The sequence below is a fragment of the Colius striatus genome, chromosome 6 (assembly GCF_028858725.1).
Source record: "Colius striatus isolate bColStr4 chromosome 6, bColStr4.1.hap1, whole genome shotgun sequence".
NCBI lineage: Eukaryota > Metazoa > Chordata > Aves > Coliiformes > Coliidae > Colius > Colius striatus.
This window is the reverse complement of record NC_084764.1, coordinates 6,562,708-6,586,898: the sequence shown is the minus strand read 5'-3', so window position 1 is coordinate 6,586,898 and position 24,191 is coordinate 6,562,708. Positions and strand designations below refer to the sequence as shown.

Below are 24,191 nucleotides of genomic sequence, written 5' to 3'. Positions count from 1 at the left end.
ATGTAAAATGAACATCTAAGTGTTCTTTCTCTAAGATTCTGCTTTGTGCATTTTTAATACAAAGGTTTTGAACTTGGTTTCTGATTATTTTCTCAGTAGTGTTCCACTTTTTTTTAATCATCCTTCATCATCCTTTAGCTATCGAATAAATTTGGTATAACTCAGTTTTAAAGTTTTAAAGAAAATACAGTCTTTGTCCCTGCCCCTCACCCAGCTTTATATTCCATATAAACAGTATTGTCCCATTTGTCATTCCAAGAGGCTGACTCTTGATAGCTTCAGGAGGGAATAAACCAGAATGTTTTCAAACATGATATGTCTTCTATTGCTTTTCTCAACAGAGCACTCCCAAGGCTTTTTTCCTGCATCCTTTCCTCTACCCTCTTGCAACTACTCTCACGTACTCCCACGTCTCTTAGCACTCTCTGGACTCTTTGCCTCTTGGAAAGAGATGTCTGTGATTCAGTCACTGCTTCTCCCTTGTTGGTGTATTGACTGAATATTGACTTCACATACCTAGGCTGTCCATTTTGAGGACTTACGACAGACCTCAATGAGACTCGTTTCTTTCGTTCAAATTTGGCCAATATTCATCCAATATGCAGAACATGTACTAAGGAAGGATGAAAAATGGAGCAAACAGAAAGGTATAGCATGATGACAAAACCTCTGTTCTCACAAGAAATTTGGCTAAAATAATTCTCCGCTAAAGGTACCGTTTTAACAGCTCCCTCAAAAACTAAAACTTTGATGGTAGTCTTACTTCTGCTCCAGCAAGAACTCTAACTTCAAAGTTCCTGAACTACCAACACATCTTCATAACACAACTTCCACTGACTTTTAATAGTATTTGTTTTCCCATGGTTCTTCCCAAACCCACAAATTAAACAGTGCTCTTACTGCCCTAATAAGTAATGAGATTCCAATGAATGTTCTCTCTCTTGGACCTAATGAAAGCCTGAACTGAGTGTGTATCAATTTGTGCATTAGAAACAACTACATCTCTAACAAAACTAAAGCAGTACCATCTCCTGATACCCTTAGGGCCTCCATTCCCTTTTCAGTAAGCTCAGGTGAGCTGCATTATAAAACCTTCTAATTCTGTTTCACTCTATTGAAAACTTCTCATCACTTCAGATGCTTTTTATGGCAATTGTCATACCACTTTGAGAGAACATTAGGAAGTAAAGATTTTTGCCTTCCTCAATTGTTTAGATACCCAGCATGCAAGCTGGAAAGTTTACAGATGAAGTGTGTGATTGCAGAAATTGACTTCACGTAACAGTCAGTGAAGGCATTTTCAGCAGACTGGCAGACTAAGTGGGAATCAAGAAGCTTGCTAGTAATTTATTTTTTCTTTTATCTCTGTATATTCAAACTGCTTTTGAACAATGCTCCATTTCATCTAAACAGTATGTACGAACAGGGTGCCTGTCTAAGAAGGGCTCTAGCTCCCAGTCTAGTAGAAAAGACCATAAAATGTATTTAAAAAGGCAAATACACTTTTAGAAATGCAAAAAGGTTTCGCCATGTTATCCAGGTTTAGTCATTTATGCAAACACTAGTCAGAGTTGATGGCTTAAAAGGAAGATCTTACATAAGGACAGTTGAAATAACTCACAAAAACATAAAAAACATCTTTACAGCAATATTGAAGAAAAACGAGTTTTGGGTTTTATTCAAAAAAATGTCACAAAATCTTGCTCTCTATCTCAGTCTAATTACTATAAACTTGAAAAACATCTCCAAATACTTGCTTTGAATATTAGATTGTCTCTTCTGGAATAGAAGATAAACAGCTTTCTTCTATAGTAATCCTTCCAGGGACTGATCTCTGGCATGCATACACTAATTGAACATGCACATGAGCTGGAACAAGTATGCAAAAAAAAACAAGACAACCTCAAGACAATCTTTTAGGAGATCTAAAAGTTTCCAACAGGTGATAAGAATGGAGCTTAATATTTGAAGCTGGAGGTCCAGGCATCTATTGGAGAAAGGCTCCCAGTTCAGCCAAGACAAGTAAATGTGGCTTTGAGTTAGTGGTTTCTAACTTGAGCCCTCGATATTGTCTTGTCCTAATCTGAACCCTTGGTAGACATTTCTTTCAAAGAATTGGTAAAAATAGCTTCATATGCAAGTCCAGATGGAACACAACCCTCAAGGCACACACGTGCAGACAAAAAGAGGTTTTAGTGAGCCATAATTAAAACAGTGGAGAATAAAACTGCTAGGCTGCTGGAAATTCACAGCAGTGAAGCAGACTTCACCTTAACAGTGCATCTGAAAGAAACTGAATCAGGGATGCATTCTACTTCACACGGTCTAGTAACATAAAAGGGGGAAAAAACATGAGTGGAACCCTGCAATAATGGAAAAGAAAATTCTTTTAGTCTGCTGTCATGGCATGTATCATCTGAAGACAGGATTTTATACTTTCCAAAGAAAGTAAGGGTAAAATGTAGTGGAAGAATCGATAAAAAACAAGATAACTCATGTATAAATAAACAGGTTTTCTCCATATCTATTACAGTAATTAAGTGTTATTAATTTGCACACTATCAGAAACTTATAACCACTGCTGTTTTGTCCAGGAATTAAGGGCACTCGCAACCAAAATACCCATGGCTTTGAGGTTTGTCCCAGGATTTATGTAATGGCAGATGAAGGAAAAGAGGTTTGAATGATATCTCTACAAAACATGGCATTCATGGACATGTAATGACAAAAACATGAGACTACAGTAAAGGTTTTTGTCTTGTATCAATACAATAAAATGCAGTTTTTCAAATATCCTATCTGTCCACAGCACTAGGAAGGAATCAGCGGGCTGAGAGCATAAAGATTGAGAAACAGAAATACAAAATGCAAGAAATTATTTCTGCCTTGGAAGTGCTGGTACAGCTTTCAATTATTTCACATAGTATTCAGTAGCATTTGCCTACTCGGTTGATTCCTCATGTCTAACAAAATGTATGGCAACAAAAGCATCTTTTCAGTGTGTCAATCTGAATGTGTACAAGAAATAGATCTTGAGCAACTCACAGACATGTTTAGGTTGGTTTTTATTCATTAGTGAAATGAAGAAGAACTGTTTAGGATTTGGTGCTTTCATACTGAAATGAACATGTCCATCCTCAAACTACAGCCTCTCTATACAGAATTAATAGCATCTGCATTATTAGAAAGGATGACCCCATACTAAATCACATACTCCTAAGTATCAGAGTGATAACCCATGTTGCTGGAGGTGCTCTGAGTTGCCTTCCACCTGGAAATAGTGGCAATCCTTTTCAAAATATAGGAAAGGTTTGGATGAAATCTTTTCATGGCTTGAATTCATCCCCACAGCTGCCAGTTTGGGTTATCCTTGTTTAAAGATGATTTAGAAGTAATTAATATGATTTAACCATAATGTTGTTGATGTTGTAATGACTAGTGTAATACATTAGAAAGTAATTTGAAACTTAAAAGCAGGGGATAATTCCCCACAATCTGAGAAGGCTTCAGGGTTTGGAGACAAATTTATGCAGCCAAACAAAGAACTTAGATGAACATCTGAAGCTTTGTAAAGATTGTTTGAGAGCTGACATACTTCTGAGGTAATTTTACTCTCAATTTGCCTATTGCTATCTCTTGATATTTAAAAAACAGGGATTTTTTTTCATTAGAACACAGAACATACTTGTCTTCCCTAGTGCACATACAACTTTTCAAGCACAGAATGGTTACCTTAAATCAAATATAGTCTTAGGCCAACTTGTAGCTTTTTGCTTATGGAATGATTCTTAGAAGGGCGACAGTTAAGCAAAAACCTTTCACAGTTCGTCATGGAAACTTGGCATTTGTTTACCAATCCATTACTTAATTCTTGTGAGAAAAGTGTGCTATTAATCACTAATCTACTAGTACTAGTTTTGGTAGTATGTTTGGACAACATCAATCTTTTAGGAAAATGAAAAAGCCGTGCTTCAAAAGATAATATTTCGTGTGATGAGCATATGTAATCAAATCTGTGATCACTTACCAGTACTCCTGCACAGAACAGCACCACAAGTCTTTTTGAAGTTTCTTTTAACTCAATTTTATCTACATCAGGAGCTTCTCACCTATTTCTTGGTAGTTTACATCTGGGGAAACCTCATGAAGTGCTTTCTCAAAGAATAAGATATTAAATGAACTCAGTTTTTCACACCTACATATTTTTTTTGCCTCTTCCAAATAAATCTCCTACACTTACATGACATTATTTCCTCTATAAACCTCTCATTTATTCTTCACTGTAACAAATTTTTCTGTATATTCCCTAAATTGATTCCTCATTATTATTTCTGCCAATTTGTCCAATACAGAGTCTGTGATTTGCTGAAACTGTTTTTGAAAATTGGTATTCTTTCATCCACCTTCAATTGTTCTGTAGAACAGCAATTATAAATAAAAACAATTATAAACACAATGTTTTGTTGTAAAATGCTTTCAGGGACACGTGTTTGAGAGTGAGCTTCCAAACTGCCCCCTAAGAAGGAAAGATTCCAGCATGGGAGCCTCTCTAAGTTCTTCTATAACGAATGTGGATATGACAGGTTTTTATAGTTTGTACTGCAGTCTTGTTTTCTTTCAGTGCTCCTTTCATCTCTTCATCATCTACTGGCCCTCCAGATTTTCTGGCAGGCTGCCTTATCTGATGTGTTTGAAAAAAGATTTATTATCAGGTTTTTTGCCTTTAGCAAGCTTCTCCTCAAAGTCTTTTTTGACCTTCCTTACAACATTCTCATATGTAATTTGCTAGCAATTATATTCTTTCCTATTTTTCTTTTTTCTTTTATTCCACTAACAGGTTTTTTCATAAAACTAAGCAGTGATCTGCTATTTGAAAATGAATAAGGATTGCCATGTGCTCAAAGACATCTCTTTAGTTATACCTTGTGTTTCTTTTCATGGATTGACTCACCTCGCACAACACAGTAAAATACACATTTCAAAACATGAGTCAACTTTTTCTTTGTTCTCTGTTCCAATCTCCCGAACAAGAGCAGGTAAAAGACTGTTTAAAGGAAATTAATCTACTTGTGCTCATCCAAGGCTTAGCTATGCAGTTGCTGATGGCTCCATTCAGCCTTCCTCATCCACACCTGCCTCCTGTGTACCAGACCACAGGTCCAACTGGATCACTGGAATCACGATAATCTTCCATGCCACACATGCAAACTATTAACAGATTGAAAGGGAAACAATCCATGGTTTTCAAGAACACGTATAACCATGATGAAGTCTTACAGATGGAAAATCTACAACATCTCCTGAATAAATTATTGCAGTACCCAGCCAATCTTTCAGTAAAAAACAGACCTTATTTCCAATCTGACTTGTCCAGCCACATGTTTTTGAATAAAACTAGGAATGTAAAAAGGCCTATAAAATGTGGCAGGAACAGGTTTTTAAACTTGCTTCATTTTTAAACTGAACTATGTTCTTTAATCTCTTACTGTAAAGCAGATTTTTCTGGCCTTGAATCAGTGTAGTCCTTTCCAAGAAGCGTTTGATATTTATCAATTTGCATTCTGAAGGCCAGAAAACAAAATTAGACAGAGTGCTGCAGCCTGGTCATTGCTCTGCAAGGCAAAAATAACTTCCTGCTATTATTCAGTAATCCTCTACTTAGATATAAATAAGGATCACACTTGGCTCTCTTAGGCTACAGCACTGCTCTGAAAATTCAGCTCTACCTCATTAGAATCCCAAGGTCCTTTTGAGAGTTATTTTCTAAATATTTTTTCAAGTTTACATACAGAAATGTCTTTATATTGAGCATCTTGCAGAGCAACCAAAAAAATCTATGCAGCATCACTAGCTTGATTTCAAGATTAACACAATTAAAACTAAGGGGAAGAGAGATTTCTGTTCTGCTCTCTTTAAAAATCACCATTCCCCAGTATCACAGAAACATAGAATGATGCATCACAGTAACAGAAATGTGCTTGCATTGAAATGTAAATAATGAAAGTCCTATTTGAAAGTTATTAAGAATTAGAAATAGAAATGAATTCATTTTTTCTGCAAGACTTTACAGAAAGTGAGATATGGAAACAAAACATCATTCATACGTTTGTATGCAAGTTCAAAGGTGTTTTAGGCTAATACTAAATATTCATCTGATTTACCCAAAAGAAAAACTATCTACAAGGACGATCTAGTTCTTGGAATGAAACTTTTTTATTTATTGCAATTAATTCTGCAGAACTTCTCATAGTTTGACTTTGCAATTTTCATTTCATCCTTTTGATTTCTGTTGCCTGATTGGCTTTGATAAATTAAAAATTAATTTTGTGTAGCCACAGTATCCTCCTTCTTGAATTATACATGTAAACTTATTAGTTAATTCCTATTTTAAGATTACACTTCAATGAATAGTTAAAGGCTGGCAATACCATCAAATGAAGGTCTCAGCCATTTTCTGCCCTCTGGGTATCCCTGCCTTAAAAGCATTCATTCGTCAAAACAGGGCTGGAGGCAGCAAAGTCAACATTCATTGGTAACTGCCAGAAAATTTGTTTCAGGCCTCTGTTTTCAACTTCACTTTCATCTTACTGGCTGGCAGGCCTTATGGGAATGAGCATACTCTATTACATAAAACATGTGGATGGCTTCCTTACCTCCACATCTCTTCATTGCTCATCATGTAATGCAGACACATTAATCTATCCCCTCTTAATTTGTTTTCTTTTTCCATTTACTGTTCCATTTTTTTTAATCTAGTTATTTTATAGGCCTTCTTCAATGTATTAACAGGGAATGCCACAAGGACATCATAGATCAGCAAGTAAGAATCATAAAAAGAGGCCTAACCCTGTTTCAGCATGCTGCAGCTACAACAGAAAAGTATGACCTGGCAATTAAAAACATTCATGTTCAATATAACTACTTTGAAGAAAATTAATTAAAAATGTAATTACAAATACATCTTCACAAGTTCTCCATATTTGAGTTCTTATTGCTAAGAAGTCACACAGCCTTCTCATAACAATTCCTACCTAAATTATTCATAAATAGTTTGATCATAGATATAATTGAAAAGCGAACTACAAATAAGTTACAATTGTAGGGAAGGTTTCATTTTAAATTAAAAAGAACATTCATATTACTATCTCTGACTAAGATTTTTTTCTTTCTAGAATGACAGTATGAAAGTGAGTGTAACAAAGTAAAAGGAAAAATGATGCCACAATGTAAAGTAACTGCAATAGAATTCTCAATCTTTTAACATATTTAAGCTAGAAAAACCCAACTGAGCTTGTAAGAAAACCATGGTAAACACAAAGAACAATTCCTGAAAGAGATGACAAGGGATGAGATGACTCCTCCCTCCCAAATTTCAAATACATGCTGACTTCTTCTGAAAGAGACAAGCTTAGCTTTTATATACAGTTAGGAGAGGACTGTACCAATAATATTTTAAATATATATATATTCAGCTCATATAAGCCTCTTAATTATCTATACAAGAGATGACTATCTAAATTGTTTTGCTAAAGATAGACTTCAGAAACCTCAAAACCTTATGTTTTTAATACAACTAAATCAAAAGTGTCATGCAGAGGCAATTAATGAAGAAGATATATAATGTACAAATCAAACAATAAGAAGCACAATTTACTAAATTATCTATGCAGGTCTTCAAATTACATGAAAGTCATTCTTTAGGATAATTTTTGGCCTATTTCTGTACTGTACGATGCCATCTTGTTATAACTATTCACTTGTAGGAGTGTTTCTGATACATAATTAAAAATATCTTTTATTACAAGTCCATATATACAGCACAGTCAGTACACTACATTAAGAGAAACATTTTGTTTATGAGAAATGGAAATTTATAAATGTCCATACATTTTTATACATTTATTTTGAAAATACAGAAAAACTCCTGTTGATTTCATTAAAAAAATTCAAGGTGGTGTTTTGCAGACAAACTGGTTTTAATTACAGAAAAGAATTTCAGATTCATTTGTCCCTGTAAAGGTAGAGAGATTATTTTTAAAGGGAAATAAAAATCTATACTAATTTAGAAAGGCATAAAAAATATATATAAATCTTTGCCAAGACAGAACGTCTTTCAAATTTACTGGCAATTAAGTATCCAGGAAGATTCCTACTGAAACCACACTGAAGCTAGCAAAAACAGATTGATCATCAGTATAATTTTTCCTCAGTGATCATGCCATTGCAGAAGAAAACAATTTAACACAGTTTATTATGTGTGTGGCTATCCAGTAGGCTAACCATAGGAATAGGAGAATGTCTGCCATCTCTAGAACATCAAAACTCAAATTAGGGGTATTTATTCACAGAATTATAGAATCATAGAATGGTGGGGTTGGAAGGGACCTTTAGAGATCATCTAGTCCAACTGCCCTGCAGAAGCAGGTTCACCTAGGTCAGGTCGCATAGGAATGTGTCCAGGCGGGTCTTGGATAAGACCAAGACATTTCATGTGTTCAGTCTTCAAACTATTCATTCTGATCTAGACACTTTTTTTTTTAGAAAGAAGAGCCTGTAGGGAGCTGAAAGGAAACATTACTTGTACTTTCATCAGCAAGAGCCCATTCAGACATTTCCACTGTATGCAACGAGAAATATTTGAAAAGTATCACTTCCATCTATAATAGGCTTGAGGACTTAAATAATAATTTAAGAAACTAGGGGAGGCAAGATCACTATGGAATGACAACTGAAACCTGAGACACTTGTCAAAATAATTTTTCCCTGTCTAGAAGTAGCTATGGGATGGCTCACACATTCCACCATTTCAAACAGAGAAAGACAGATGAAGTGAAGGAATGAATATCTACATTTCTCTTTTCCTGTCACCACTGATGTTAATTTCCAAGACCAGTGAGTATTTGAGAGTTCTGAAACACAGTATAATCCTGTAACTGTCATAAGTGAAGGATGGGGAATATTTCTTGTGACTCTAGGGTAGGTGTCTCTGATGACTTGGAGATTTGGCCATTCTTCCCTGCATCTAGTTTTACACACCACTTAAAATCTGTGTATCAGAGGTAGCCAACAGAAGAGGAAGAATGAACATAATGGAGTGGAAACCAGTTTCTGCCAAGGCAGAACTGAGAAGTTCTGCTTGCTATCAAAACACACAAACAGTATATTGTCTCTACTGCACTCAGTACTGGTCTGCAAAAGCCAGGTTATGCTGTAGCTCCTGCAGTTCTAATAAGACCACTGTATGCTAAAATAACATCTCATCTGAGCACTCTACTGAGTGTAATCTACACAACTATCTACTGAAAGTCCCTATAAATGTTTTAAATGTCCCAATGAAATCTAAGTCACAACTGTTGCTGCCAAATACAGCCTTTGGGACATACTGGAAAGAAACTCTCAAGTCTGTCAGCACAACTAACATACATAATAAAGAGTATCAGTCATCTGTCCTTAAGCAGAGAATTTCTTAGACAATATTCCTTTCTAGGACAAGATTAATGTGACAAATGCTAGCAATCAAAATTTGCATCAGTGATGATAAATGAAGCAGCTATAGCCTGACAAGTGGCACAGTATCTCTCTAAATTGTTTTTGTCCACACTCAGCCAATTCTTTACCTGGTGTTATTTACTCATCTGATAATTGCACGGACTGTAGTTGTCAATAACACAAAAAAGTATTAAAATTAAGGTTCCACCTCTCTCTAACCCAATTGTGTAATTCTATTTTTTTTCCAAGAATCTCCTTTTATCAATGAATACATCTCAAAAAATTTACCTAGCCTTGGGTAAGAACAGTCATTTGTAGTCTTTTTGATCAACTGTGTCTTCCCTGCAGTTATTATAACATTTATAAACTTCCACTATAATACCAGTTATGGATTTAGAAAAAAGAATAAATGTGCCTAACAAGAGGAGTCAATAAAATGTACGTTTTAAAAAGCAGACAATTGTTAACATAAAATTACTATCTGGGAAGAAATTTCATTTAAAATTTCTTCCTAGTAATTTATCACAAATTGCAAGCAAAAAGTTAGGATATTGCCAGTCACCTCCAGTTGTGTTGCATACGTACACATTTTGAGAAATATCTGAAAAGTCTTTCAAATATATATTAAAAAAAACCCCTGTAGAAATACAAACACGTCAATAACTCTCCAAGATGTTGACTGCAAGAATTCTGTTAAAATTAATGTTGTTTACTTTGATGCAAAGCTATTTAATCCCCTGAACATGAATGCCCCTCTTGTTACTCCAGCCACATTGTTCACTGTAGTATAAGAATAGATCAACTTATTCATCAACAAACAAAAAGGTATTTAACACTTCCACCGCTTTTGCAACCTGAATTTTGAGTCAGTTCCATTTACATTAAAAATTACTTCAATTATTTTGTGTGAGTGACCATTGCATACCATTTTCTCTGAGTTTTTTGCTTTATATTTGAAACATGATGTATTGTTTAAAAGTTTACCAACAACAGTCTCTACTTAATACTCTCTTCCCATAAAAAGATTCATATCTAGCACATAATACAATGGAAGGCTGCTGGAGGATTATGATTTAAAACTGAAATACCAACACTGTGTATTAAAAAGAATGTTTTCTAAAGCAAAGCTATCTTAATAAGGAGATTTTTTTGATACAATGCAAAAATAAGGTTTAAAAGTTGCTTACATATACAACTGCTGAGTTATTATGCTCCACATAACATAAAAGAGAGAGGTATCAAAACAACTGTGTGAATCAAGTTGCAAAAAAACCAAGGAATTCTTTGAGTTATTAAGTCTTACCTGACCAGTGTCCAGTGGTAGTACCTGATCTGTCAGTACATGTCTCACTCACAGGTCTAAACACGGTCTCCCAGCCACCGGTAGCATAGCGCCAGTTCTGAGACTCTAGAATGAGCGTCCGCTGGGTGCCGTAAGCGATCATAAAGCAGTAGACTACGTGATGTAGTTGACAACCATAGCCACAGCCTTTGTTGATGTTACACACAAGTTTCTTAGCTTTGCTGCAGTCCTTCGGGTTCTGTAAGTATGGATGAAAAAGTGAAGCTGAAGAGAGGGTATACACAAAGGCACACCTTTTTCGTGACAAATGTCAGAAATCACTCACACAAGTCATCCTGCTGCAATACATCCCATATTAAACATCTCATATTAAAATGGATGAGTAAGTCTCAGCTCCATGAAAATTTTATGTGAATTCTTTACTGTGAAAATGAACACTTATTGAACATACTTCCCTAACCTAATGTAAAATAGAATACCTTTAAGATTTTATAGTTCTTTCTCATTTGTAAGCCTGTCACAATAAGCTAACATTTGGACTCAAGAGTTCACGTTTCATCAACATCATTCTCAGCATTGGAATGGTTTTCCCAAGTTTGTTAGTTCTCTTTCAACGAGCATGCACTGGAAGAAAAAAATCCACCTGTCTACAGGATATAGAATAAAACAAATGCTTGTTAATGGACTGCTCCCCAGACTAAACGACCATGAACCAAATACAGAATACAAAACACATACCTGAGCAGACTGTGTATAGATTATAAGACTGTATTTTACCCTGCATGCACTCTCAATAATATTATATACTACACTTCCACAACACAAGAAACATCAATGTCTATGTGATGTGAATCCTATGTTTGGAAGCACAAACTAATAAATAATTTTAGGTATTTGGACAACACAGCAACATAGTCTGCAGGACCTTTTATTTCTGTTAAATATCTTACTTTGCTGTTCACATTCATACTTGTACATCTCTAGACATCTGCATCTCAAAAAGGTTTTTCATAAAATCTCTACAATGAAAAGCCAGTTTTCAGTTAAGCTGCAAGAATACTGGTATTTGAACATCAACATAAATTGTGTTCCTCTCACATGTAAACAACTTCAAAAGAAATTTTCTGTTAAATTTACACCAAATAAAGTCTTTCCAAAAACCAACAATCACCATCTGGAGTACTGAGATCTTTCCATCTTAAAAGAAAGTAATCTTAAAGATAATCTGGATACTCTGAATTCTAAAATACTTCATAAAAACTTTAACTTGTTCATTTTGTTATTTAAAAGAGGAGGAACAGTTCAAATTAAAAGAAAAAATAACCAAAACAAACTCCACAATGTGTTAATTCAGCATTTGGGGTTTTTTTTCATTTTAAGAAAAAAACACCTGATTCAAAGCATAACTAGTATGAAAAGCAATATATTTAAATAAAATTGCCATTCATAGCTTTTGTTCCTCAGTCCAGTACTCTTGCTATCACATACCCAATGGCTGACGTGAGACTGAATCTAACAGGTATCTTTGAGACCATAACAAATCTATATCCCACAGTATTTTAGGAGAAAACGTGTGTAAGTCCACACATATGTCCCCCTTAAATCTACAGACAGATTTACATGATGCAATGAAGTGCAAGTAGAATCCTTTTCTGCTTTTAACTGTTTCTGTGTAGAAAAGAGAAGCTCAAAACTCAAAGACTACTAGTAGTGTATATTGTTACACTGCTATTTTTAAAACTGAAATGTTAAGCTAATTAAAAAATATATAAGATTCTTTCTGTAATGTAGAGAACTGTCAGGAGATGTGAGTGTTCAGATGTAGAATTGTAGTTGTTTGTATTTTTTGTTTCTTTATCTGTTTTACTTCTGTTTTGCAAAGATGTGTCTAGATGTTCTAACTGCTAGTTAATAATAGTAATTCATACTTTATCCAGATTGTCTCAAAAGAGTTTAAGTATCATTGTGTAACATATAAACATGTAGTGGTCTTGTGTGGCCATGTTTTGGTAGTGGGGGGGCTACAGGAGTGGATTCTTTAAACAGTTGCCACAAGCTTCCCCTGTAGCTGATACAGCCAGTGCCAGTCCTCTCTGAGATTGACCTGTTGTTGACCAAGGCCTGGCCAACTAGTGATGGCGGTAATGTCTCTGTGATTAACGTGTTTGAGAAGAGCAGGAAGTTGCTGTGCAGATGCTGAACTGCAGGAGCAGCAAGAAGGGAGTGAGAATGGGAAAACATCTCTGCAGATGCCAAGGCTTGTGGAGGAGGAGGGGGAAGAGGTGCCCAAGCACTGGAAGAGATTCCCCTGTGACCTTTGGTGCAGCCCATGGTGAGGCAGCTGTGCCCCTGTCGCCCATGGAGGCCACTGGGGAGCAGAGATCCACTCACAGCCCATGGAGGACCCCACACCAGAGCAGGTGGATGCCTGAAGGAGGCTGTGACTCCATGTTTCCCATGGAAACCCACACTGGAGCAAGTTCCTGGCAGGACCTGGGAGCCCGTGGGGAGAGAGGAGCGCACACCAGAACAGGTTTGCTGTCAGGACTTGTGATCCTGTAAGGGACCCACACTAGTGCAGTCTCCTCCTGAAAGACTGTTCTCCCAGTGGGTGGCCCATGCTGGGGCAGGGTTTGAAGGACTGCACCTTGTGGGAAAGACCTGCGCTGGAGAAGCTTGTGAAGGACTGTCTCTTGTGGGAGGGACTCCACACTACAACAGTGGGAAGTGTGAGGAGGTCTCCCCCTGAGAGGAAGCACCAGCAAAGTCCATCTGTACCAAACTGACCATAAACCCCATCCCCTGTGCTGCTGGGTCGCAGGAAGGTGGGGTGGTTTAATCAAACCATTTAATCAAATGGTTTAATCAAACCATTTGTCCCCAAGCTGAGTCTGTTTTGCCCATGATGGTAACAGCTGAGTGATCTCCCTGCTCTTGGCTCATGAATTTCTCATTATATTTCTCTCTCCCCTGTCCAGTTTAGGAGTGGGAGGGACAGATTGACTTGGGGAGCACCTGGTATCCAGCCAGGGCTAAACCACAGACAAATAATATTGTAAATAGGTAACTATATATATATATAAAAATATATATAGTTATATATATAATATATAACTGTACCATAAAAAGAACTATTATGGCCAAAAGTAAACCCCTAAGGAAAAGTATTTGTACATTTGTACATTTTTTGTAGAGAAATGTATTGTACCAAAAAGCAGGACATTCAAGTCTGTCACGTGATATCAATTGGATTCAAGAGTTTAATTTCCATTTTAAATGAATTAACGATTTTGTGATAGATTTCTGTTCAGATATTTATTCAAACCTTTAATTTAAAGAAAGAACGGAAAAAGGAACGATACAGAAATCAGAGATATTGTCAGAGCCATAAAGTATTTCAGTAAGTGTCTTCCCATTTTTTCTCACATAACAAAAATGTCTGAAGAAATGAACCTTTTTGTAACTATTTTGAATGGGATCATCTCTGAGAATTTTTAAACAATACCAATAGCTAATGTTTCCTACACCTTCTATTACTTTCCAATGCCTGTGTCCTCTTGACAATGAAAGCATTTAATTGATGACATATTCGAAGCTGTCTAAACTTTGATAGGGTCTGCCCTTCTAACTCTCTCTCACATGCAACTGCAAGTTTCATATAATAGCTTAATAACAATATTATGGAAATCAAGCAGGAATCATATAAAGAAATAAAACTTGATATAGTGACTGTTTACCAGTGTTAATATAAGACACTTAGTTGGGTTTTAACATTACTTGGAGACATAACTATAAAGTATATCTATTAATATTAGTTTGTAAGAAGCAGAAAGCTGGTTTCTTTATGACCATGTTTTTTTTTTTAAATTACTATACTCAAATTTTATGATGAGGCTGTATTTAAGATTAAAATATTTACTGAGACCTTAAAAAAAATAGAAAGTAGAGATATATAGATATATTGCAGTTTCCACTGGGATTTCCTCAAAAAAGTAGAATTAACAACCATCAAGAAGGAAGAAAAATTAGTCACACATCATGCATCAAAAAAGCCTGTGTATTCATAAGCCACAACTGCCAACCAAAGCAACCCAGAAAGTTACTGAGTTGGTAAGTGGTAACAGTGAATTTCAAATCCAGTGAAGACTAACAGAAGACCTTTCCACCTGGCATAAAGCCACAGAATAAAAGATTATAAATCCCTGATTTGAATGAGCAGTGAACTCTCTTCTCATTCCCAACTACACTGCTCATCACAGACTCTTACATCCAATTGAGCTGTATATCCAATAATCAAGTGAGGGATGAAAGGGACCTCCAGGGTTGTCAAGCCCTGTAATATAACAGCCATACAACTGCATCAAAAAAGGAACAAACCCCATAAAAAACCACAAACAAACAAGCAAAACTCCACAGTCAAACCAAGCATGCAAAACATGTTTCAATATGCAGAAGATTGGATTATCAAGCCATGCCAGAGTGTACACTTTCTCTCAGAATTACTTCTATGAACATTGCAATTGAAAAATAATAACAAATTTTCAGAACTGTGAAATGTCTGTAATTATTTATTTCTGAGGAAGAGAATGTTACTTATCACCTAAAATAACAGTAGATTTTTATAACTGGCAAAATGGATTTGATGGTATTTCATCACCAATAACATGGATACACTGTTGCTCTCACAAAATTCAGGGTTTCCACTAAATTGATAAACTCTGAAATAAAAGCAATATGCCATTACTTCCTACTTATAAGCACTGACAGATTCCAGCTCCTTCCCTTCAGAAGTTTTACAGTCTTTTAGGCTAAAAATTACCTCTCCTGCCTAGACTACAAGCAAAGGAGTATATCCAGGTTTTCTCTGCAAGAAACATATCTCCTCAGTTCTTCTGCAGACTACATGACAACCTGTGTAAAGAGGCTGTTTGAGTGCAGCAGATTCAGAAGTCTGTCTGGCATCTCCTTTACTAATAGGGCTGAGAAATCACCTACTACATCGCACACCTACAGAACTGCATTAGTAAGGAAAGAAATAGCAGAACACGCAAGACAAACGATTGTTGTTCATACATTTGAAAAACTTGAGTGAAATGGACTCCCATTCAATGAATCAAGACAGACTGGAGTGGGCAAGCAGTCTGCTACAAAGTAACCTCATAAACACAACACAATGCTTATTAAAAATGGTGCTCTTTTAAAATTTTCTATACATATTTTACCCCTTAATGTTACAGTGTGCTGTCCCTGCCAAATTCTGTGAGACAATCTCATTTTTTGACAGAATAATGTCAAGGAAAGTTCTTTCTCATTCTAGTAATCACAAATGTAATTCACATCATCTTTACTTTCCTTATGATGTCACTTGCAATGATTCCTTTTCATACCAGCTTGTCTCAATACTTGTCTCAATACTCAAAAACAACCAAACAAACTAAAATACCAACAAATAAGACAGACATTTCTTCTAGCCACTGGAAGAAAATGTTCTCCCTTCTCTAGTCAGAAATATTATGTATTTAATTTGAGAGACAGGGAGCCCTATGTGCCCCTGACATTAATTCCTCCAGCTTGCACCTATTCCCCTACAACCCACAAGCTTCAGTTTGTGTAAAACGTTCCAGAACACAGATGGACAAACCACATGATGCTCCTCAATCCACTAGATAGGAATGCTAGAGAAAACCTCATGTAGATATCAGCAGTAATCACACTTTATTAAGTGGTTATTATCCTAGCACCATACTTACAGATACTCAATTTACTCAGTAACTTAACGAAGATGACTCAAGGTACAAGAGATGTTTAAGAGTAAAATCATTTTTATATTTTCATATGTGATAGAAATTATTCAGTTCCTTTCCAAACCTTCCCAAAAAAAAAGTCAGAAAAAATGGCTTGCTGTCTTCTATTTTCTCTTTAATCTTTTTGTTTCACACTTAAATCTACTTTGCCCTAAAGATCGACTTTTTAGATTCACTCACGTCTAAGTTTTCTTTTGTAGTGTTACAGGGAAGGAAGCAAATCACTCTTGTAGTGCTGTGTCGTGCTATTAATTCAACAACATGAAAAGAACTGCAAAATACAGATGAAATTACAATATCAAACAGTAAAGATGGTTCAATACACAATGGAAGAATCTGGTCACAAAAAACACAAGAGACAGAGATGTATAACTACAATAAAAAGAAATCCACTAATCACTCACTAGGCAACATGTCAGATTACAAATACAATCACATTTAAATTTCAATTTCAATCCACCAAAGACTTTCAGTAATTCAGAACTATTAAAATATACAGTAGTGAAATTGAAAGAAAAAGAAAGAAATGCATGTTAAAACTACAAACATTCCTGAGTATCCATCAAAAGCGCAACTAAATCTCTCAACGACTAGGTTTGGGGTGGCATGGGAGGATGAAGGATTGGGCATAATCCTCCAACCAGTGAACAGAATTGAAGCTTTGTAAGAAATTCTTAGTTCAAGTCATACTTCCATACCTAAAGCAGGCCAGTAATAGAAACCTTGACAAAATGTGTTTTAAAACATATCTATGAACTACTTAAATTACATCATTTCCCGAGACAATTCTCGAAACACCAACAATAATCAAACAAGTTTCCTATCAATTTTTAACTAATGGATCCCTCTGTTCCCTAAAGGAGGGTGAGTGCAAACTTCAGCCTTCTCCAGTTGATGCACTAAGAGTTACTTGCCTCTACCTTCACTTACTTACACACAAAAATTTGCATTAAGTAAATATTAAACTGATGATACTTTAGAAAAGAGTGTCAAGGGTAACAATAAGAGTCTCCTAGACACTAGCTTTTTCAGCCTTACTTCTTTATGACAGTAAACCTGAATCTAAGACAGAATCTACTAATTGTTCTGTTCAATGACTTCCCCTTAAATATAGACAACAACATGACTGTCATTATCTCCTTTCAGTTCTGTTGGCCACTACTGGCACTATTCATACATAATTAAATGAGTGTCTGTAAGTCTGTCACAGTTTATCCAGAGCCAGCAACTAAGCACTACAGATACTTGCTCACTCCTCTGCCTTCCCAGTGGGATGGCGAGGAGAATGGGATAAAACAAAAGAAAATTAACAAAACTCATAGGTTGAGATCAGAACAGTGTAATAACTAAAATATAATAACACTAAGGATAAAATTACTATAACAATAACAGTAGTGAAAAGGAATATAACAAAAAGAAAGACGAATAAAACCCAAGAGAAGACATGTGATGCCCAATGCAATTGCTCACAACCTGCTGGCCGATGCTCAAGCAGCGATAAAAACACAGCCCTCTACCAGCTACTAGGGAAAATTAACTCTGTCCCACCTGAAATCAGGACAAAGCCAAATGACTGAAATTTAATCAAATTAATGAGTTGTCAAGTTTAAGACAATTAGAATATATAGTCCAAGTGTGTCATGTTATGAATTCATAACCATATATAGTTACCTATATATATTCAGAGCTATACTGCCTAAGTAAGCAAGTAGCAACTGTGTCCAGGTATATAACTCAGTTAAGTTTAAGGATATAGGCTTTTTCAACTGCTTTTCCAGTATCTAATTTTGCCTTTATCATTTCAAAATGAGACTATTAAAATATGCTGGTCATAGAATAGTTTGGATTGGAAAGGACCTTTAAAGGTCACCTAGTCCAACTCTATTCCTAAAGTTTAATAAGAAACTAGGACTGGCATTCATAACATTTTTCTGCTTAGGTGATTTATCAGAATTCTATGTATTTGGAGTAAATGCAAGAAAGCTTTCAAATAAACCTAAGAATGCTGAATCTACCATAAGAAAGCTGAAGTGCTACACAGTCTGCTCATTAAATAAATCATCTCTTCTCCCAGAACAGACACACAGATGAATCCTTCAGGTAGTGTCCTCCTTCCTCATTAAACAAAAAAAAGAGTAAATGCTGATGCAGAATGTTCTATGATACTTTGCCCACTCTGGAACTTTTTTCTGCCTTTGTTTGAAACTAGTTTGAACTTATCACCACCAGAGCACACTAGAAACGTCACAACACAGTACAGTTTGTTTCTTGTAATTAAAGTGCAATAACTGGGAAAAGATACAATACATGAGACTTCAATTATTGAAGGTTACAAGATTACACTTTTCAAGACTTACAGTTACATCCTTTGCACACATGTAGAATGCCCAGAGACTCTGATGTTGTTGTCATTTTAACATGAGTACGTTTATTAAAAATATATATCATCAATTTTAATAGAGGAGAGGACTTAATACACTTGAAGACAGGAAAAACTAAGTGACACGTTGTATCACCAAAAATACTGGGAAATAGAGAAACCTCAACAAAAGTGTTGTAGGCAAGTCTTTTCTTTGCATACATACACAACCCGAACTGAATAGCATGAATCTGGCCAAATGGTTTAAGTACTTAGTAACTTTCCTCACCTGCTCATATTTTGAACCTTCAAATTTGACAAAAATGGGGTTATTTTTTTAATTGGAAGCAAAAATATTCTGCTATTGGAGGACTACATGCTAAGTCACAAACTTCCTAAAATAAACAAACCAAAAATAAGCACAAAAGGAAAGAGGAAGAAAACAAAGTATTGCCTTGGTAGTCATTTACCCACTCTACTACTTCCAGAATATACACTACTACAGGAGCTCTTCTCTGACTTCTCTTGTACATTCTCTTCAATCGTTTGATAAGGAACATCTCTGAAAATAAAGCCTTGTGCTCAAACGTAAGCTCCCATCTTTTTAAGTCTTGCTTTAACTACAGGGAACTAGCTAAATGTAGCCTCATTAAATCAAATTTATGGTAATGCCATCCAAATGAAGTGGCAGTCATCACTATTCACCATCATTCAGCTAAATGAGTTCCCAGGGAGATGTCCCAAAATAAGGCAGCTGTCGTTGTTCAGTGTGTATCAGAAAGAAAACTATACGGTACTCTCATTCATCACTAAAAAAAACCCAACCTACAAATAGTACCACATAGTTCTTTTTGGCATGGAGTTGGGGGGCAAGGATTGTTGAATATTTTTTAGTTTTATTTTTTAATACAATTATATCATAAAGAGAATTTTATATGTGTAATTTCAGACCAAGAACTGTTTTACATTGCATACTCGCAGTCAGCCCTGTACTCTTCAGCATCCTGAAACTCACGCTAGCAAACAAGTCAAGTCTACTTCCAAACATGTCACAGACATATTCCAGTTTTGGATGACTACTTGCATCAATCACTTAAAGACAAGAAATGTTTCAATATTTAGAAAGGCTCCAAAAGCTTATGTCTGGCTTAGAGGTATGTAAGTAAGAGATTGGATCCTCAGTTTTTTTCAGACAAAAGAATGAGAACAGAACAAGGAGAGTTGCTAGTAATTGTGTATGTGAATAAAACATCTCAAAGACTGCAACTACTCATAATAAAGAATATTTTCTATCTTTGAAGAGTTGTCTACATTTCCACCCCAATTCTAGGCAATGTTGCACACTGAGATTATCGTGCACGCTGAGATTATTATTGGGTTTGACTCTCTCATATAAGTGATGGTAACAATATACACCTGGAAGCAAATGATCATCCCCAAAAACTAAACCATCCTATCCAGTATCCTGATATAAGGTAATTTTGTATTTTTTAGCAAACAACCTTCAAAGACACAAAGCAGTCATGGTGTACGCGACAAAGTTCAGTCAAAGATCAAAACAAGATTATAAAAAAGAAAGAGAAATGGCAAATAAATACACAGAGAAATGCATCTCAGTGGGACTAGAATTTTCATGCATGAAACACTGAAAAACTGGTGAAAGGAAAAGCCATTAAAATTAAATGTCCAAGAAATTTTACATTATATTAGTCTGTAGAAGATTGTCATAAATTCCAGAAGAAATCACCAAAGTGAGCACAACTCATCATGAGTGCAGATTTGTATTGATAAGCAAATTTAAAGTGAGTATAGCTGTTGGGATTTAAAGTATCTTGATGATAAAATATTAGAATGATTGTACAAAATCAGAATACATTAATACTTGTAAAGCTGAACAGAGTGATGAGTGCTGAGACCTCAGGCCACAGCCTCCAACACGACAAAGCACTGTGAGTAGTCTTCAAGGACATTCTCCTAAAAAGGGAGTGAAAATCACCCTGCCTGAAGTTAACAAAAGACAACATTGAACATGCCCAGGTGCAGACAAGATACCAAAGTTAACAACAGACTGGAGACACCCAGGTGCAGATATAAGATTATAAACTCATGAGTAAAAGCTGTGACTTTCAAGATAAGAACAAGAACATTTGGGAGACAGAAAAGGGAAAAAAGACGATCTCAGAATCAAATATTACTATTGGATCAAGACGTCACAAGAAGGGAGGGGAATTTAGACTGTATAGGTACAATAACCCAGGGACTCCTTGGTTTGGGACAGCTCTCACAAAATGAGGTCCAGCTCGAGCTGTAATAAAATGAGTCTGTGCCAGAACCTAGAGACCAAACTCTTCATTATGGTCAGGGGTTATGATTGGATCCAGCCACACCCAGACTCCTCCCAGAATTGTAGAAAGCAAAGAGGTCTGGTCCACACCTCACAATTTGGCAGGAGAAGCCCTTTAGGAAACTCCTACAAAAACAGTGGAAGAAAAAATATTCAGGCTTCAAAATTAATCTGAATTAAAAACCTTAGGCATGCTTTTCAAGAGTTCCACAGTGACATGAACTCAAGGGAGCTCTGTTATTATCTAAGTGACATCTTAGACTGCATAAAAAGCAAGATAAGAGAAATATATATTTTGGTGCTACTCTATAAATCAATAATCTATTGTCACTTGTCAACTAGTGGATGCTCACTACTAATTGCCTGGTGAAGAACTAGTGTTAAGGGAAGATATTAGGAAATAAAAACTGAAGGTATTATAAACTCTCACACCTGAAGAATCATTGGAACTTTTAGGAATGTTTAGCCTGAAAAGAGATCAGCAAAAATAAACACAGTAAGTACATCAAAGAAAGTATAGTTCATTGAGAAGGCTCATCATGTATTTCCATTCCTCATTTTAGTACAAAAACTGAGCAAGTAATACAGGTAAAATATTGCAATTAAAGGAGATATAGAATAAACATGGTAATATTATATGATTATAAAATACCCAAATAATTTTAGTACGTTTCTGCATATTTCCTACACACAAAAAATTAGTGCTATTTTTATGACCTCCAGTTACAATGCTAAAAATAGCTACGCTTATCAAAGCTAGAACTACACTTTTTGGAAAATACTTATCATCATTTTTCAACCTACACTTCAAATACAATTCCTAAGGAAACATCTCTTCTGTGAAAAAAAAACCCCACCCAATTCCTCACAACTTCTTATTGACTCCTTTTTAACAAATTTATAAGTAAAACAGAAACAAAAATGGCCTGTATGATGGAAAGCGAGTGAAGTACGTTATAAGCAATTCTAATTCTGAACCTAGTGCCACAACTTTCAGTAAATCACTCTTCATGCTCATCATTAGCTTTCCTTCTCAAGATAATGAGGATAAAGATAGTTACATTTGTTGCAGGTGCCTGAGGATACAATACTCTTCCTGAAAAGCTTTAAGTAGTTAAGCTACAAATATGAAGTACTAGAATTCTATGACTTGTGACTTAGCAGTGGTTTCATTCTTAATAGTGCTTAACTTTTTTTCACATGAGAATAAATTCCCCCTACAGAAAGCAAAGTCCCTTCTCATAAACTATGTGCATCTAAACAAGTTTTAGGAGGAACCAGCTGGCCTCTCATCTCTTCATCCAGCAAGTAAATTTATTTCAAATTCACTAAAAAACAATGTGAGCATTTGTTTAATGCTTCAGTTTTCAGTTTCTGCTCTTCTAAACTGTTCTTACTTCTGTTATTCATTGTATATATTTGGAGATCCTACTCCTGAACATTTTAAAATCATACAATAGGAAAGCAATCACTCTTCAGAAATATATACATACTTAGATAAGACCACAAAAAGATGTGATGAAATAACAGAAAAAGGTAGAGAAAGGCCATATTTATAAGCATGAAAAGTAGTAAACTATTGCCAAACAGTGACATCAAAAAGGGAAGAATGAGGAACTATTCTCAAAAAGGAGCTTAAGGAAGACAAAGTGATATCTCCTGCATGACAGGAGCCATTCTGTGAAGATTGCTTTCCATGGAAGGGTGTCTTTTGTTATTTAACAAGCAACAATACATAGCTTGGTCTCAGAATAGAAGGTTCCAACAGCTGAACTGTGAAACATGAAACTATGAAAGTATGAGAAACAAATCCAGCTACATAAAGAAAAGATCAGACATTATGGGTGACCATACAAAACAGGTCACAGAGCTGCACAGCACGCACAGAAAAACAAACCACATACAGATAAAACAGACTACATCAAATAACTTTTTGATCACTTTATAAACAGCTGAATACATTCACACATGAATAGAAGACCAAAAATTTTCAGATTAATTTTGTTTAAATTTTATAGGAACACACAAGCACATGTATTAAAAAGGCTTCATGCACTCACAAACATGAGCACCTATTAGGAGACTCAAACAGATGCTCAAAACAGTCTAGGACTGGACAATGTACTATACAAGTGCTTCAATTTTGCATACTCATTTTTTTTCAAATGGGCTGCTTCTTCAGAAGTTTCCTGCTTTCATACTTTGATTTTTAACAGTGTGGAAGCATTTGTATGCATTCCCACATAGTCTAAAGAATAAAACACAGAAACCAGACTTATATTTTATAATAAAACAAAGAATCCAAACAGGTAAGTACAGCTCGGTAAAAACTGCAAACCCCAAAAAAACACAAACAAGAAATCCCGCAAACAAAATATCCACCAAAAAACCCCCCACAAACAAACAACCCCACAAACAAACAACCCCACAAACAAACAACCCCACAAACAACTTGACAAACAAACAAACCCAAACTGACCAACAACAAAAATCCAAAGAAGATCTGCTTTTCTGTACACGTACAATTGCTAAAACATTCACTCTGATTTTTTCCCTGGAATTCATTCATATACAAACACATAAAACTATCATGTAATTAAGCTATTACAATAGTATAGCTAAACATTTATATATATATCTATACATATCTCTATACACATATATATAAAGTTTACCTTGATTTAAAAGCTCTGTCTTCTTACCTGTAGATAAGTTATTCTCCTCTGGACCAAATCTGTTAGATCTTTGGCCTCTTTTTCTCGCCAGTCTCCTGCTCCATCTGTTTGACTGAGGTAGTACAAGTCGGTCATTATTGACCTGCAAAGGACAATGGAAGTAATCTTAAAAAAAAGGGAAACACCTTTAACATTACTGAATTGGAGGATTAGATGA

At 35.6% G+C, this 24,191-nt stretch overlaps 1 protein-coding gene across 2 annotated transcripts in view; it reads right to left on the bottom strand.

Moving 5' to 3' along the window:
• Positions 1 to 24,191, bottom strand: part of FUT8 (fucosyltransferase 8) — a 129,364-nt gene that overhangs the window by 18,227 nt on the left and 86,946 nt on the right. For both annotated transcript variants that reach the window (XM_061997909.1, XM_061997908.1), the window contains 2 exons: positions 24,002 to 24,116; positions 10,793 to 11,030 (listed from right to left, as the gene is read on the bottom strand). In XM_061997909.1, the coding sequence (XP_061853893.1) occupies positions 10,793 to 11,030; positions 24,002 to 24,116 (353 nt within the window). The remainder of the gene's footprint in view (positions 1 to 10,792; positions 11,031 to 24,001; positions 24,117 to 24,191) is intronic.